Source organism: Nestor notabilis, unplaced genomic scaffold, assembly GCF_000696875.1.
Source record: "Nestor notabilis isolate BGI_N333 unplaced genomic scaffold, ASM69687v1 scaffold7711, whole genome shotgun sequence".
Taxonomy (NCBI): domain Eukaryota; kingdom Metazoa; phylum Chordata; class Aves; order Psittaciformes; family Psittacidae; genus Nestor; species Nestor notabilis.
In genome coordinates this window covers 46,667-62,719 of record NW_009915071.1, presented here as the reverse complement: position 1 = coordinate 62,719, position 16,053 = coordinate 46,667, and the positions used below count along the sequence as shown (strand labels likewise).

The 16,053-nt window shown below is 36.5% G+C and overlaps 1 protein-coding gene across 1 annotated transcript in view; it reads right to left on the bottom strand.

Annotated features, from left to right (window-relative positions):
- The window catches only part of MPP7 (membrane protein, palmitoylated 7 (MAGUK p55 subfamily member 7)), a gene marked incomplete at its 5' end in the record, with an annotated part of 64,091 nt that overhangs the window by 18,969 nt on the left and 29,069 nt on the right, over positions 1 to 16,053 (bottom strand). The window contains 4 exons of the mRNA XM_010023941.1: positions 12,562 to 12,626; positions 13,152 to 13,348; positions 13,952 to 14,026; positions 15,860 to 15,945. Of these exons, the coding sequence (XP_010022243.1) occupies positions 12,562 to 12,626; positions 13,152 to 13,348; positions 13,952 to 14,026; positions 15,860 to 15,945 (423 nt within the window). The remainder of the gene's footprint in view (positions 1 to 12,561; positions 12,627 to 13,151; positions 13,349 to 13,951; positions 14,027 to 15,859; positions 15,946 to 16,053) is intronic.

The following is a 16,053-nucleotide window of genomic DNA, read 5'->3' as shown; positions in this document are numbered from 1 at the left end:
CAGGAATGAGGACTGCAGCAGTTGGACATAGTATTGGCTCCCATGTACTTAACAGAGGGTTTATAAAATGTCTTTGCCCAGGACTCCTTTACCTTAGAGACTATCCCAGTTTTATACCTTGCATAGCACATAGGTAAGAGCTTTGTGTCTTCCCCACAGCTGGTCAACAAGTTTTGTTCAAATTAGTACACTTTAGGCAGTGGCATTTGTCTAGCCCTGAAGGTTATTCCATAGCAGTTTATTCCTTTAGAAAATACAACGGCAAAATAATTTAGGAGAAAAGCAATCCTAAATGCATCTAATAAGACTGGGCTCCTAATGGTTTGTGAAACAATGAGTACATGAGAGTTTGAATTACAAATCACTGTGTCCTGTTACCATATGCAAAAAAAGGTGATATACTTGTGTCCTTACCCCAAAACTGGTCCTAACCAGTCTTTTTCTCCCTGTTGTTCTGTCTTCTGTCTCCTCCGACACCTCGCTTCCAACAGCACAGAGCCAGCATAAGAAGGCTGAAGGTACCATCTCTGGACCGATGGCAGCACCCGACTGGAAGCTCTCAGGAGATAAACCATGGCCTGAACTGCGCAGTAGATCTCCAACAAAATTTGTAAAGTCGCTTAAGTAAACTACACCCCATCTTGATTTTTTTGGGTGGTTGGGAGGGTTGCAGATGGGACAACAGCAGCTTGTTCCTCAAGACATCTCCTTCCTAGACGATTGAGCCTTTTTGGTAACTACATCAAAATGTTTCACTGAAAGGGCTACAGCACCAAGAAAAAGTGGATTCAAAAATAGTGTTCAAAACTAGGTTGGACAGGGCTTTGAGCAACCCCTCAGGGAAGATATCCCTATCCATGGCAGAGGGGTTAGAATTAGGGGATCTCTAAAGCCCCTTCCAACCCAAACCATTCTGTGATCCTATGATTCTGTTTTGCCACCTTTCTGGCAAAACCATGATTGTCTCACCTTGAAAATTCATGCAATCTGTATTTGCAGACACCAAGAAAAGATGGGGGAGGGGAGTGTCTCTTCTGTTTCAAAGGGATGATTTGACAAGGAAAATGCAGTTCATCTGGAATCACATCCAAAGTATCATTTTCCAAGCATACTCCAGTTTCTCAGTATACTTACAATTGAACATTAATTTAGTTGGTTAACTAACAAAGGTAAGAAGTTTATTTTCAGCATGATCAGATGGCCACTAGTTCCACAAACATGTGGTGAAATTATACCATAATAAGGTTTTGGAAAGAGGACAAAGTTCTTTCAACTATACAGTTTGTGTGTTCCTAATGTAGTTGCTATACCACATTTAAAAACAGTATACTGTGATATGAAAACCATCTCTGATTTACAGTACTGGTCTCGGCTGTTTCAGTGAGCACACTGGCTTGGATGTACTAAAGCACTTTGACAAGTTTCTTCCCATTCCTCTTGTAGTAGGAGGATGAAAGCCTTGGGAAAAGGGCTGGTTGCCACAAAATTTGCTCCAGCCAGCCTTCAGCTGGCAGGAATTCTGGACAGTTTCAACTGAAATAATTCTACATAGCTTTTAAAATGGCACAAATTAAAAAGTTGAAACATATCATGGAACATTCACCTTTTTAAAATGTTGCTTTTGTTTGAAATTTGGAATCTTGAGGCTGAAGCCAAAGGACTCCTTCCCCTCCTCTTCCCCATTCCCCGCAATGATACATTGGGTTCAGACTAGCTTTAAAGCTAAATTTAAGCTATTGAGTTGTTATAACTTCTTTTATTTTGTAATGTGGAAAAAGAACTGGTGCCTGCAAATTTACTCTGTACTCTTACTGAATTCTCCCAAAATTGTTAGATATGTACAAAGAAAGAAAGCATAAGCAAAACTTGGATAAAACCTGGAAAGTGTGTTTTTGAAGACTTACTCAAATTTTTCATGACACAATAACTTTTTTGTTTCGTTAACATTGCTTACTTAGTGTACTTGAAGAGTCAATATTTTTTCCCAAATTTATATGTATTTTTTATTTTGACTTAAAAATCAGACCAGTATTTTAGTAGCTTATGTATAACCAGATAAAGGCATACACTACATAAATCCTTTATGTCAAATCCAATGAGCCATTTTTAAAACCTTAATATTCATGCTTTTCTCATGCAGAGTAAAGACATTTGTATGCAGATTACCCCCAAAGGCAAAGTAGTAGTTCCAGGGAAAAGAAGCTGAAAGAAAGGAAGAAATTGTCTTTTGTAACCAATTGCTCACCTAGATAGGATCCACTGTTGTGACCAGCACATTCAGTATCTTCTGGACGAAGGGTAAAAGCATACAGAATAAGAGCCAAGAAATAAAGCAGAATAGTTAGAAGCCCAGCAAAAAATACAGAAGAAATTACTTACAAAATGACAACTGTACAAAGCATAGCATTAAAAAGCCTTCAGTAAGTCATTTTCTTAAAAACATAAAACAATGTTTATTGTTTTATATTTTAGGTGGAGATATTCTGGAATTTTGCAGCATGCACACTGATCTTTTTACCTTTTCAAGCAAAAATTGTGATGACAGCAAACATTCTAAAAAGAATTCTAGCACTGTATTATTCACACTTTATCAGTTAATAGAAAGTATGATGCCACTTAAAAGAAAGCAAAACATATTTGATGTAAATCAAGCTTTTTTGTAAATTATACATTATCAGACTTTAGCTTTAACTTTTGGCTCACTGGATTAGACAGAAAGGGTTTTGATCAAAAACACATCCTCTCATTTGATATAAAATAACTATAATGTATATTTTTACATGCCAGAGGCCCTTTGATCAAAAATATGAGCTACAATTTCTAATGCCTTTATAAACAAAGGCCTCTTAAGTTCTAAAAAAAAAAAATAAAAAAAATACAAGAGATCAGCTGCTATTACTTTAACATATGCTGCAAGCATAACAGTAACTGGCTACACCCAGAGGGACAACAGTAAAGATGATACTACATAGATGAACTTTCTACCATCTCAGAGAAATATATTCTTCAGTAGTAATTAGAAATGCAAGACCTCTCGTGGCTGTGTAATGAAGTTGGAACCATCTCTTTCCATCCCAGCCCATCCACAACTTGCTGATATTATTTTATGATACTACTTTTCTATACATATCTTTCAGAAGTTCAAGAGAGAGAAAGCAGTTTAAAACAATAGTTCAAATAACTGACCTTTACATGAAGCGACTAGGAATATTCTGGTATTTTTATCTACTTCAAAAGATGATTCAATGTATTTGGTGGCAATATAAAAACCATTATATGTATAACATCTCTCAGAAACGTTGGACTATATGCATTTTAATTCTAAACACGTGTTCTCTAAATAAAATTATTGGGCTATGCAGGGAAACTTTTGTACATGTACCTTCAATTTCCTCTGAGAAGCACAAAGGAAAAATAGGAAAGGAAATCATTAAATGGAGTGAAAACATAACTTAAGAAAGAAAAGTTAAATTGAAGAAGAAAAATGCACCTACCACACTCAACCGCTTCCTCATCTTAGAACAGCCAAAAAAACAAAGTAATATTGTTTAATGCTCCATAAATAGGAAAAAATGTAGCTATGTAAGCTACTCTAAAATCCTCTTAATAGCACCTATTACATTGAGACATATACCAACATACCAGCACTGAGTTTAACTTACATGTTTAACTACACTCAGTTAGAAAAGACCTAAAAAGACATTGAACTATTATGCGCATTTTAGATTTCCTATATGACATTCTTCCACTATTTATTTAGTAGCAATGACCTTACTCAGTTGTCATGGAAGAACTCTTCGATATTAATACAAAGTTTGTTAATTCCATTTAATCACTTTTAACCTAGAATTTCTACTGTGAACACGATCTCAGTATTTTTCTGTACTTACAGTAACAGCTGCTACTGCCCTTGGAGCTGGGCTTTGGAGAGGGTTTTTTGTATTTTTTTGAATGTCTATTGTTCTTGCCATTTTTTCTCTGGCATTTTCCTAATATAATAGATCTACTTCAAATTTTCTGCTTACCTGTAGTAAGTCAATAAATTTCTGTCTCTTTGATAATGGAAAACATACATTTTTACAATCATCTTTGGGCTTTTAAAGAAAAGCAAGATAAATATTATGAATTTTTGATCACAAAGATATATACTAAGGTCTAGATTTATATAGGGATTTTACAATTTCTATCTCATTCAAATTTCCTTTGGAATCTGAATAAATATGCCTAAAATATAAATATTTCAAGGAGTTTCCATGATGCATGTCTTTCCTTGGAATGTGAAGAAATTATTCAAGAGATATTTTACAATCTTTCATGTGTAAGTGATGTACCAAACAAAGGCTAGGTCAAAACTCTCCTGCCTATCTCACTACATGGAAGAGGTATTCCCATTTCATGGCATGAAATGGATACAAGAGTCTTTTCTGCCAGGGCCGGAAATACAGAATCATTTTTTGTTATCTTTTTCTTGAGGACTTATGTTTTAAAATACTGATTTGGAAGACGCCTCTGAATCTTATTTAAAGTTTATTTCTACACTCAAGGTGACCACACGGTTTTAGTAAGCTGGAAAGTCCTTTAAGGTGAGCACTGCTTGGCTGAACACATCTGGTGCCTTAAAAGAGTGCCGACAGTTTTGTGAGTTGAGACTGAAAGTGTTGGATCCCTTTCCTTCTCCTGACCTTAAAACTCCCAGTTTTTTAAATTACAGATGCCCTCAAGCTGGACCTGGGATGGCAGGCTGGCTTCCAGGTACTATTTCTTTCTCCTTCTCTGCGCTGAGAGACCTCTTACATTTCCTGATACATATGACAAGTTTTTCTATATTTTCATTTCTATCAATAAGCTGCAATGTACCTCCCGAAAACAAGTTATTAATGCTCAATTCACATCAATATATCTAAAAAGTCTCTTGAATTCAAGAAAGTTCTTTGACTTAATAAGTGACTGTGCATTTTGAAGTATTCTGTTTGTATTTTATCATTGGAAACAAAACAAGTCCTCATTTATGAGCATGAAAGCACCAGGAGAAAAAGAGGTCTGTGTGCACAAACAAACTGCACAGGACAAAACAGACCAGGAGGAAAAGAGGTGTGTGTGTACACACAGGTATACACTCACTCTACCCTGACCACTGCAGACTTTCAAAAAAGACTCACAAGCATGGGAGATAATGAAGCTACAGCAGGAGAACTGAGAACAGCTGAGGGGAACCCAGGCTCCTGGGCTACCCCTGCTAGGAAAAGGAATGGTCATATCCATAAATCAAAGATGTCAGGATTTGCAAATGAGTCAGCTGATCCCAGAGAGCACAAGCCAAAACTTCTACAAGCTAAGGTTTAACACTGAGATAAAGTGAAGGAGTTCTGAACTTTTTGTATTTTGTTAAAAATCTTCCTTCTTAATACTGCTCTTGGCTTTCTTGGGCTACTCCTAAGGATGAAGGTAGCAGTCTATAATGAAAAGAAGTGAGAAATTAGTGGGCCTTCTTAACTTAATGCAGCTACAGAACACTCATCAACATGTAGCTCCCAATCGGAACTTTACCAGGAATTTTACCAGGTCTGTCACTGGTAAAGCCACAGGTTATTTGCCAGGAAACTTTGTACTGTGATTCACCACTAACTAATACAGCTCTGTATGTCTGAAGTAGTTGTACACATGTAGCAGATACATCTAGACACATGCCTGAATTCCAAAATTTAGAGACACGGAAAATTGGGATAGATCTCAGGCCAACACAGTTTCACTAAATTGAGGTGAGAAAGGAGATAGAGGTGTTTATCTGGAAGGAACAAATAAGAGACTAAAAGAGGACAGAGACTAAAGAAAAGGAAATCTGATGGGAAAACAAAAAAAACCCAAAACCAGCATAGGGCAAAAAGGAGCAAATAAACTACTGAGAAAAGAAGAAATATCATCAATTAAATGTAGTGTTGTAAAAAGGGAGAGGAGGTTACAAAGAAAATAGTCATGGTACAGGTTTATGAAGAACAACAAAGCAGAACCAAGACATAAGTGGGAAAAAAAGAAATAGGAAACACAAGTGTAAAAGAAGGTTAGGAAGAAGGTGTTTTTATTCATCGTAGAAAGATTTCAGTGTAGCAAATATGTTAAACTACAACAACACAAAACAGTATCACATACACTGTATTTTTGTATGCATTTTAACTGAAATATATTAAGATTTGTTTTTTGGGGCCTCATCTAAATTATATTAGTTATGAAGCTCAAAACCAGTGCCACTCCGGGAACTTCCTCAACTCTTCGGAACAGTCCAGCACCAGATTAAAATTTTTAGCTTCTGCTGACATTTTTTCAACAAAATTTCCATCAAAGAATCATATTTAAATGCTTCTCAGTCTAAAATTAGATCCAGCAGCTCTGTTCTAGTTTCCTATCACAAGCAAGTTACATTATCCCTTAAATCCTATTTTGCTCTAGTAAGAAAGAAATTGTGACGTACAGTGATCTGCATTACAGTGAATATATTCAACACTCCTGATATTTTAATGCTGAACAACCCCCAATAGCAATCGACATTTATACTGTTTTGCAGGTTTTTATCCTATAGATTTTTTTTGTAGAGTGAATGATATGCATTCATGCTATAGGAAAGTTAAGGTGATCTAATTTAATCCTCTTATCATCAGATAACAGTATCTCTACCAAGATAACTTGGAAGATGAAGATAGTCTTGTGGTGAAGGACAGAGCAAGAGTTTATGAGATCCGTTTCCACTTCTGTCTCATGACCTTGACTCACATGTCATCCAGCTTCAGGTTTCCTTAATTTCTCTGTGGTAGCAGGAAGTTAGTATTTGTAAGGACAGAAGACTTCTGAACAAAGATGCTAATGTGCTAATTTAACTCTATAGGTCTGGTTTACTTTTTTACTCATAACTACCTGCAAGCGGGCGATCAAGTTTCAAATATGAACACAGAAAAATACTGAGAAGAAAGGCAAAGTTAAGATTGTGCAGCAATTCTAACAAGGAAAAGTGTCCTATACATTTATCCTAAATGTTTGGTCTTCAAATACAAGTGGTACAAAGCATTCTTTCTTTTCGCCTGTTTAAATTCTTTTGTTGGCAGAACACGATCTTCAATTCACAAGACACTCATCTATGGATAAACTGGGTTACATCTTGTTTGAATGAACACCATTTGGCTGCAGTTAAATATTTCCTCTTGCTCATGCAATGCCAATCACATATGGTAAATCAAAATTGAAAGTAAAATGGCTTTTAAGCACTAGAAAAACTATATGATGATGGCTTTGCCACAGTAAGTATTTACATTTAGCATTAAATATACAGAACAAATGTATTTTCATGGAAAAGACATTTCTGAACAGCTCTGTCGTATATGCTCCATATATATACATATTTATATATAACCAGCTATACACACAGGGTATGGATATACACATACACATATGCATGCACTGCACAAGTTAACAGAAGTTACAGGCTACACTAGTATAAAATATAAAGTTACCAGTAATTTTCATACCAGAGACAACATATATAAAACGTAAGAATAAACACAGTAACCACTGTGAAAGCAAAATTATGCTGAAGGAATATAATGTCTTGGCTGATTATTGTAGTTTATAACATCTGCAGAACAGTAAGTCATTTGGTTGTTATTCAAAGAAATATACTTTTTTCCCTCAAAAAAACAGGTGATCACTGTTTTATCTACAAATTAAAGTAAGCTACAAATGCAAGAACGATCATGTTTGTTGGCAATGACTATTACAGTCAGAGCATGAGTAGTCTTTGTATTCAAGTTAACAGACTGGGAGCTATTGAACAAATTAATTCTTCCCTGTATTGAGTCTCACGTCGCTCGTAGTTAGCCAGGGTGCAGCGACAGGAGAACTCACAGAGCCAACTCTGGCTACAAAGTTGTGCCCAAGCTAACGTGACCTAAAGCCAGGAATGCTGTTAAGTATTATTGAGGAATACCAGGTGGGCATGTTTCTGCAGAGCTGGCATTCAGCAGTGGCTCACATGCTGAGACATACCACAGCCTATTGTATGCAGCCAGACACATTTGTACTGTACCTCCCCCTGCATCCCACAGAGCTCCCTCTCACCCCAGGTGCAGGTATACTGCATGTTCACCATCCCAGCACACAGAGGGCTAGTCTTCTCACAGAATCTCATCCCTCTCTGTTCCTTTGCTTTCATTCCATTTTCCTATTTTCTTTTCTGTGCTGCTTTTTCTTAGCATTTTTCCCCATTATAATTTCCCATAGTATTAATGCAGAATGCTGCTATTTGCTGAAAAGTCCCATTAGCTACGGAGAAAAATGTTGCAAATGCTTGAGAGGTTTGTTATCCCTCCATCATTTCTGCACTAACCCTGAGCCTGGGAAGCAACACTATCAATCTTACCAGCGGGTCAGCACTTCAAACTGCTACTTATCTCATGCTTTTAAAAATTATCATATATTAATATTGCATTTATTGAGGTTTTCTGCCAAAAAGAGCAAACCAAAAGAGGTCAGAGTTCCTATTAGTAATTTTGTTAAATTTTTGAAAGGGTGAAAGTGAAAGCAAATACGTTAGTGTTTGATTTAAACTGAATCAAGAAACAACTGAACTATAGTAATGCTCTTTGTGTTATACTGTTAATCACGTTAATCCAGTAATTCCTCTGAGTTTTGCCTAATGGGGTTGATGGACAGCTTTTGTCTATCTGTTCTTCCATTGCCCTTGTTGCAGTACTTTCTCCTTTCCTTCATCCTCAATACAAAATTTCACTTCCCTGCTTTTCTCTTTCTTTATTCTTACTTTTTCTGTGTCTTCCTCTCAATGTAGAACCATCTCTTGTCAGCATAGGCGATACCTGTATTATCAATTTCCTTTGACCTTACTCCCAGATACCAACAAACTATGCACCTTCTCCATTTGCAAATGAAAATGTGTGTTTTCACTTACCTTTCATAAAGGAGTGTACACTGTTTTGCCTCCTCCTCCAGTATACACATGACATATTAAAGGTTTTTCACTTTGACTGGTGCAATGTGAGAATGATTCTGTTTTGCCTTTCAAGAAAATGACTAACTGCTGGGAGAGGGGTGCATGTGTATCTTCCCCAAAGCTAAGCTATTTACTTGTACTTCACACATAGACATGATGAAACAGTTGACTTGGCTATTAAACTGAAACTAAGAATTGGCATTTCTATTATAAACTGATTGGTTTGGGTTTCTGGGTTTTTTTCAATGCAAATACTTCTTGCTGACAAAGTTCTGTGGAAAGTAACCTCCGCTCTCTTTCCTTGTTATGTGTATGCATACAAGCACCACCAAAAAAACCCACTTTACTCCCAGATTTATGATACACAAATACGTGTACAGATTAACAACTTTAAATAACATGCACTGCTATGCTGAAAAGAGTCAAAAATTCAGAATAGGAAATAGCTTCCCAAAAGTAATCCGATCTAGCCCCTTGTACGTTTTGAAACAGAATCATCAAAGCAAATCACAGATGGATGATAATGTTTCTGTAAATACAGATATTGACTATGTTTCAGAGAGCTCTTTTCTAGACAAATACAACAGTCCTTCCCAGTTCCAGAACTGGCTTGAGAAAAGAGCTAAAACCAGAAGTTGCAGAGTACTTCTCATATGTTATATGATTTTAACTGATTTTTAGATTAATTTTCAAGTAGAATGACACTACTACCCTGAAAGCCCACCTAAGAAACCAGAGCTGACTCAGATTTTCTGGGTATCTAAGAAAATAGAATATTTGTCCTTGATTCTCCCTATTAAAAATGAAGGCATGTACCCAGGTTTCTTCCTCATTAGAAAAGGTGGGATCTGTGAAATGAGTTGACTGAGCAGAGCAGGCTGACATCCAGTGCTACTTACCATTGCAAGAAAGCTTCCTAGCACAACTCCCAGTCCTGTCCGGAAAGGGACCTTTATTAGCAGCTCTGCTAAAATCAACAGGTTTTCATCTTTGGGAAGCTATAAGAATATCAGCTGGCAAATTGCCCTTTCCCTCCAAACTGCTAAGGAAATTCGGGTCATAAGATTGGATGGGACCAACTGCAGTAGCAAGCAACCTCTCAATACACAGCTAGTTTGGGAAGATCTGCAGAACATCAGTTTCCCCACACAATTACCCTTCTAAACATTGGAGAACCCTATATCAAGCTGGAGGCCAGTATACAGGATTAAAAAAGAATCAGATGAAATCAAGCATTTCTAATTTCCCACCTCCTTACACAGAAACTTGTTAAATAAAATTTTAGAGGACAATAATCAGTGGGCTTATACCCCACACTACAGAAAAGGGCTAAAAATAAAAATCAGACCCAGAAGTTCTTCTCAAATTTCGGTTCTCTATGTCACCTTCTTTACATGTTTCCAATGCTGGCAGTATGCTTTTTGCTCAGCTGCACAATACAAGATTTTCCAGCATCTTCCAGTTCTGGCAAGGTGATTGCTGTGAACAAATACAGACAGGGCTTCCACATCCCACAGCTTCCCTGACATGCTTGGTAACATGATAAAGCTGCCTAACCATAGAAAGATCACAAGGGTGTGGAGTTTCCCATCTTAACATGGAATCTTCTGGAAAAGCCAAGCAAGTGGAAGGTTTTCCTGAGAGCAACTCGAGCATCATCCTAGTCATAACAGTTTTTCTGTAGTTGAATTCTGGTCCTTAAAATACCTCCTCTATAAAGGATCTGAATTCCCTCCCAGCACTAAAAACATATTTTGTCTTTGAAAGAAGGGATGGACCTCTACTCAGAATACCACTTCCCCTCTTCCCATGGAAATCTGGCAAATGTAGCAGCAGATTATCCTAAGAAATGGTGAAGAGAAAAAATTACAAGCCTCCATTAGTCTGCAGTCTTCTAGATGATATTTAGCTGGACCTCGCTTTGTTTAAACAAAGTCTGAAAGAGAAGGATAATAGGCCTACTGCCTGACCTGTCATGTTTTAAAGAAAGGGAAGGAAGAGAGGAACTTTTCTCCCTTGTTTAAGCCAATTAAGGCAATGTTAGTGGAAACGGCAGAGACAACAACAGCAGACATACTGTGGGTCTTCTTTGGATTGCAATTTTGGCAATTCCCAATCAAGTCCAGGCTGTCTATTTGGAAGGGTGAGATGCATCTTGTAAAACCTTTCACTTGAAGGTCACTAAAAAGATGCAGTCTATTAGAAAAGGAATCATGCAGTGTTGCTGCAACAGCTGATTTACCTCTTCAAAAGCATCAGTGCCACCTTAATTGAAGGCTCTTGTTGAGGGTATTATCCAGATTCAAGAACAGTGGACAGAGAGAAATAGCTATACCCTGGGATCAGACACTTTTCCAAAACTGGGGCAGAGCAACTTGACCTAGAACCTAGAAAAACAACAGATTTACTACAAGCTGTAGAAGCTCCTCTTTGTTTCTAAGTCCTATGTAAATTAGAAAAGCTACAGTGCAATCACATAGTCCGTTACTGTAATTACAAAGCTTATCAAGGGCTTTGGCGTTAACAATAGCATTAGGGCACACAATCAAATAGTGAAATGGCGTGAAAGATAGAAAATGCAAATTATTAGAAAACTAGCAGTAACTGTAGAACTTTAGAACACAAAAGCCATAGCAAGGAGTTAGGAAAATTGCAATAGAAACATCAGTGAGAAGTTTTAAAGTTAAAAGCATTTAGTTCTGCACTTAGTGTGCCAGCATCCACTTTTTGCCATAGTATCCATACTTTTTGTTTTAATGTTAAGGAATGAAAAACGGCTGGAAATTTTAGATCTCTCTGAATATTTCTAGTTGAACTCACAAACATGTTTGTATTTAAGATTTAGAACCTACTGAAGTGTGATAGTTTCTTACATTGTACTCACTTTATTACGAGTCTGTACAACTGAAAGAAATAACAGGTCAAGTAAAATATGCAATGATACTTAAAACAGATGTTGACGTAAATTCCAGTGGAAAGAAAATATTTGTTTCGATGTATGTGCTTTCTTAGAGCTTATTTTTCTTCCATTGTGCAACTACTGTATTTAAAAGCAGAGACTGTTATAAACGAATATGTTTACAAAACAATAAAACCTGGTTCTGTGAAGGCCTGTCAAAGAACAGAATGTCCTGACTTTTAAAAATTTGTGCTGCTTCATAGGATGCAAAAAATTACCAACTATACAGGTGAAAGAAAGGAAGATTATCCAACCTTTTACCTCACTCTCAATATAAATTTCACTGTATTGATGCAGTCCAAATTATAAAATCTGTTGAGCCAATTCTGTGCTATTTCAACAAGGAAAGAACACTCTTCAATCTTTGAAATATTATATATCAAAACACTAATGGGGCTCAGTGGTTCAAAAACTAAGTTGGAGGGTTGGGATAAATTGTTAGCTGCTTTTAATTTCAGCTCTTACATTTATTTTCCTACTGATACAATGTACTCAAGAAGCTATTGTGCCCAGGAGAAATGCATCCTGTAGTCACAGGGCTGAAACAAGCTGCTATTTTATAAGGTTAGATATCTGGAGTATGATTTCTATTCCAGGTTAACAGACTTACATGATTTTCTGTTGGAAATTTTCAGTGGCTGAATCTGCACTTCTGGTCTTCTTAGTGCAAATCTCCTATGAAATGGGAGGTGGTGGGGAAAGACACAAACTCCTCAGTTTTCACAGCAAGTCTGGGATTAATAAACACTTAACATCATGAGACTAATGCAAAATATCCAGAAGATTTTATAAGAAATTAATTTAAAACAATGCAATCTATTGACAATCTAAAAAAATTTAATCCTCAGCCTCAAATTTTTGTAAGCTCTCCAAAACCTGCTTCAGTTCCTATTCCTGCAGAGTGCATCAGTGTGAATTTAGATACTGATGTGCTATTTTCCATATGGTTTTTTTTTCAATCTGGATCAGCGTTATCCTATCAGTTTTTGTCATTATTAATTCTAGCCAGACAAATAAGGAAATCCAAAGTATTTCAGCAACAGGTTTCCAAGTTCAACTGTCTTGTTGCAAATGCAGGTTGATCATACCCATGTAATCTATGAGCATTACATATGACAACTATGCTAACTTAACAACTCGGCAAAGAATTGTCTTCTCTTAGTATAAAAAATAATGAAACTATGCTTCCCAGTAGCTCACCTCTCCTGGAAATGCTTTGAAGGGATCAAGCCTGCTCTGGGATTGGCATCACCTTCGTGTTTGGCCTGCCACCAGGTTGCATCATCCTGGCTCATGATCTGAAGGATATCTCCTTTTCTGAAAGCAAGTCCAGCTTCTTTACAAGGAATTGCTTTATCCTCATTAGGATCATAGTCAAATAGAGCTCTGATAAACATCTGAAACAAACAGTGGTTTATCCTTAGAATCAAAATATTAAATGTAATCCAATTTTACTTTTACTATTCAAAACCATTGAATTAAATAATGCAATGCAATAAACATTAACTACTGTAAAACATCCTTATAGACATCTAACATTAGAAGTTCGTATGTGAATGTTAAATTCTTTACTTCTGCAACCACAACCCCAATGCAGTAAATGCTCAACGATCCAAGGCAAACAGATCTATACAGGTGAGTTGTGTGCCCATATGGGGAACAGAAGAGAAGATACTTTTGAACCAAGGTGCTATCAAGTGTCTTCTACCAAGTTTATGATGGAAGAAAAGGAGTACTTGGAAGCAAGCCGGGTCCTCTCAGATGACAGAAGATTACCGATGTCAACTTTACAGCTGCAGAGTTAGGGCTTAAGAACCATGTTACACCCGCTTGTAAATCCAGCACATGAATACTGAAGTGTACAGTGCACTACACATTGTCACATTAGAAAAATTGAATCCAGAGGAATAAATCACATTCTTGGTTCTGTCATCCAAGCAAACAATATATATCCTGAGCAAAACAGTTACTGCAACAGCTTCTGAAATAGTCTTGCCTACCTTGCCTTCCTTCACTGGCATTTCTTCCTTCACACTAGGTATGATTTTAAATGTAATTGCTCCTTGGGACTGAGCCTGGTGAATGTTTGAAAAGAAAATACAGTGAGAATAAAGCTGTACATTTCAAAGAAATCTTAAAAGGAAAAGAAATGCAAATTAATTTAAAAATACTCAAATACAATGAATCTATCCTCTCCCAAGCAAGATCTGTGGAGTTTGACAGCTTCACCATACCAAACTTTGCACTGCAAAGATTAAAACGTTCTCTTGAAATCCTCCATTTTATTTACTTCACTGGTGGGCAGAGATGGACTGTTAAAACCTGCATGTTTCAGAGGTTCCACTTCTGCACTGAAACCAGAAGCAAATGCTACAGCTAAAATGTATGCATATTAGAAGGAACTGCTGGACTTCTGGCACAGTTTGGACATCCCTGGAAAAATCCAACTAACATTTCATTTTTCAAAAAAAAAAAGAAAAAAAAATAAGAAAAGAAACAGTCAAACAGGCTTGTGCCATATTTATCATACAGAGCTATTGGGGGGGATTTATTCTTTTGGCAACTTTAAGAAACAGAAAAGAAAAACATATTTGAATAGACTACATGTACTAAATGGAAAAAAACCCCTCCACTATAAATCTTAAAACAAGTTAGCCATCATCAACCACCTCATCCATTCATCTTCCCCTATATCCCACTTAAAATGTGTCTGGCTGCATTTTACTTATTAACCACAATATATTCCCACTGCCTCAGTGACATTTTGCTATTGAAGGAAGTGCTAATCAGCTGGAGCCTCCACTACCATTGCATGCAGCCGACAAGTTTCATAAAACTAGCAGAGTGCAACAGACAGCCAACGATTTAAGCAAAATGGAAACAGGCCCGTCCACTACCAAGCGAGACATACTTCTGCCGGCATGTCTGCGATCCAAGAGCTCACTGTTTGACAAGCAGCAGCCAAGTTCTTATTTCACCAGCCGTAGGACTGGAATCAATAATTCTGTTACTTTTGAAACAAGCTCTAACTAGCGTTTGATGTTTATATTGTACCTCAAGGAGGTAAATGGGGAAATTGTTCACACCTTTTCCTAGTGCTATTGTGTTTCTAGAGATTTTTAAATATTAATTTTTGCAGGGAAATATGTTTCTACAGGGAATACAAAACCATAAAGCAAGTATAAATATCAGCAGACTAAAACTTGAAATGAATCATCTTGGTTAATGAACCAAAACTGTGAGACAGCCATTCTGACAGCAAGTTATTTATGTATCTAGAAATTCCTATGCCATGAATATAGAGAGCTGTCATGACCCTCATTGGTTTCTCTGCTGTAAAATAATTAAATATTTCTGAAAAAGTCTAAATTACTTAATTTGCAATAGTGCTCCGTGAGTAATTAGGTTAGCTTTAGAGATTGTGTAGTTCAGAGGAGTGCAAACATAATTATATATATGGCTATATACTGCAAATCTATATAAAATATAATCTTAATATACCACTTATACTGGTAATACACCAGTTATACTATTAAGTACATCAATTACGAATTAATTTTCACATGGAGTTAACGCATTATTAATGGATAAATTTAAAATAGTTTTAATTCAACAGATCATGGTGTGCCCTAAAAACTGTAGATTATACACTGAGGTCTGCAACATTCTGCAACACATTTATAGCCATATTATCATCATTAACTCTTTACAAGTAATCTGTAATTGCATATATATGTAACGCGCAGAAAATCATTCTTTAAGTGAAAGGAAATAGAAGTTTGTAAATGATGGCACTAAAAGAAAAGGCATTATTGTAAAATACGCGTCTAAGAAATACACCAGAACTCGTAACTGTAATTACTTTTTCTTGACTCCCCTAAATTAATTTTAAAACTTTTGGTATTTACCAAAATGTGTATTATTTCTTCAGGTTTTTTATCATCCACAGGAATCCCATTGACTTCCCTCAATTCATCACCAACGTGAATAAGACCTACAGAAGACAAAGAGGAGCTGGTAAAGTGTAGCTATGTAATAGACAAAAAATGCCATTAACATCCAGCTTTCTTCCCTCTTGTTCATCCTCTTTAAGCTCTAATTT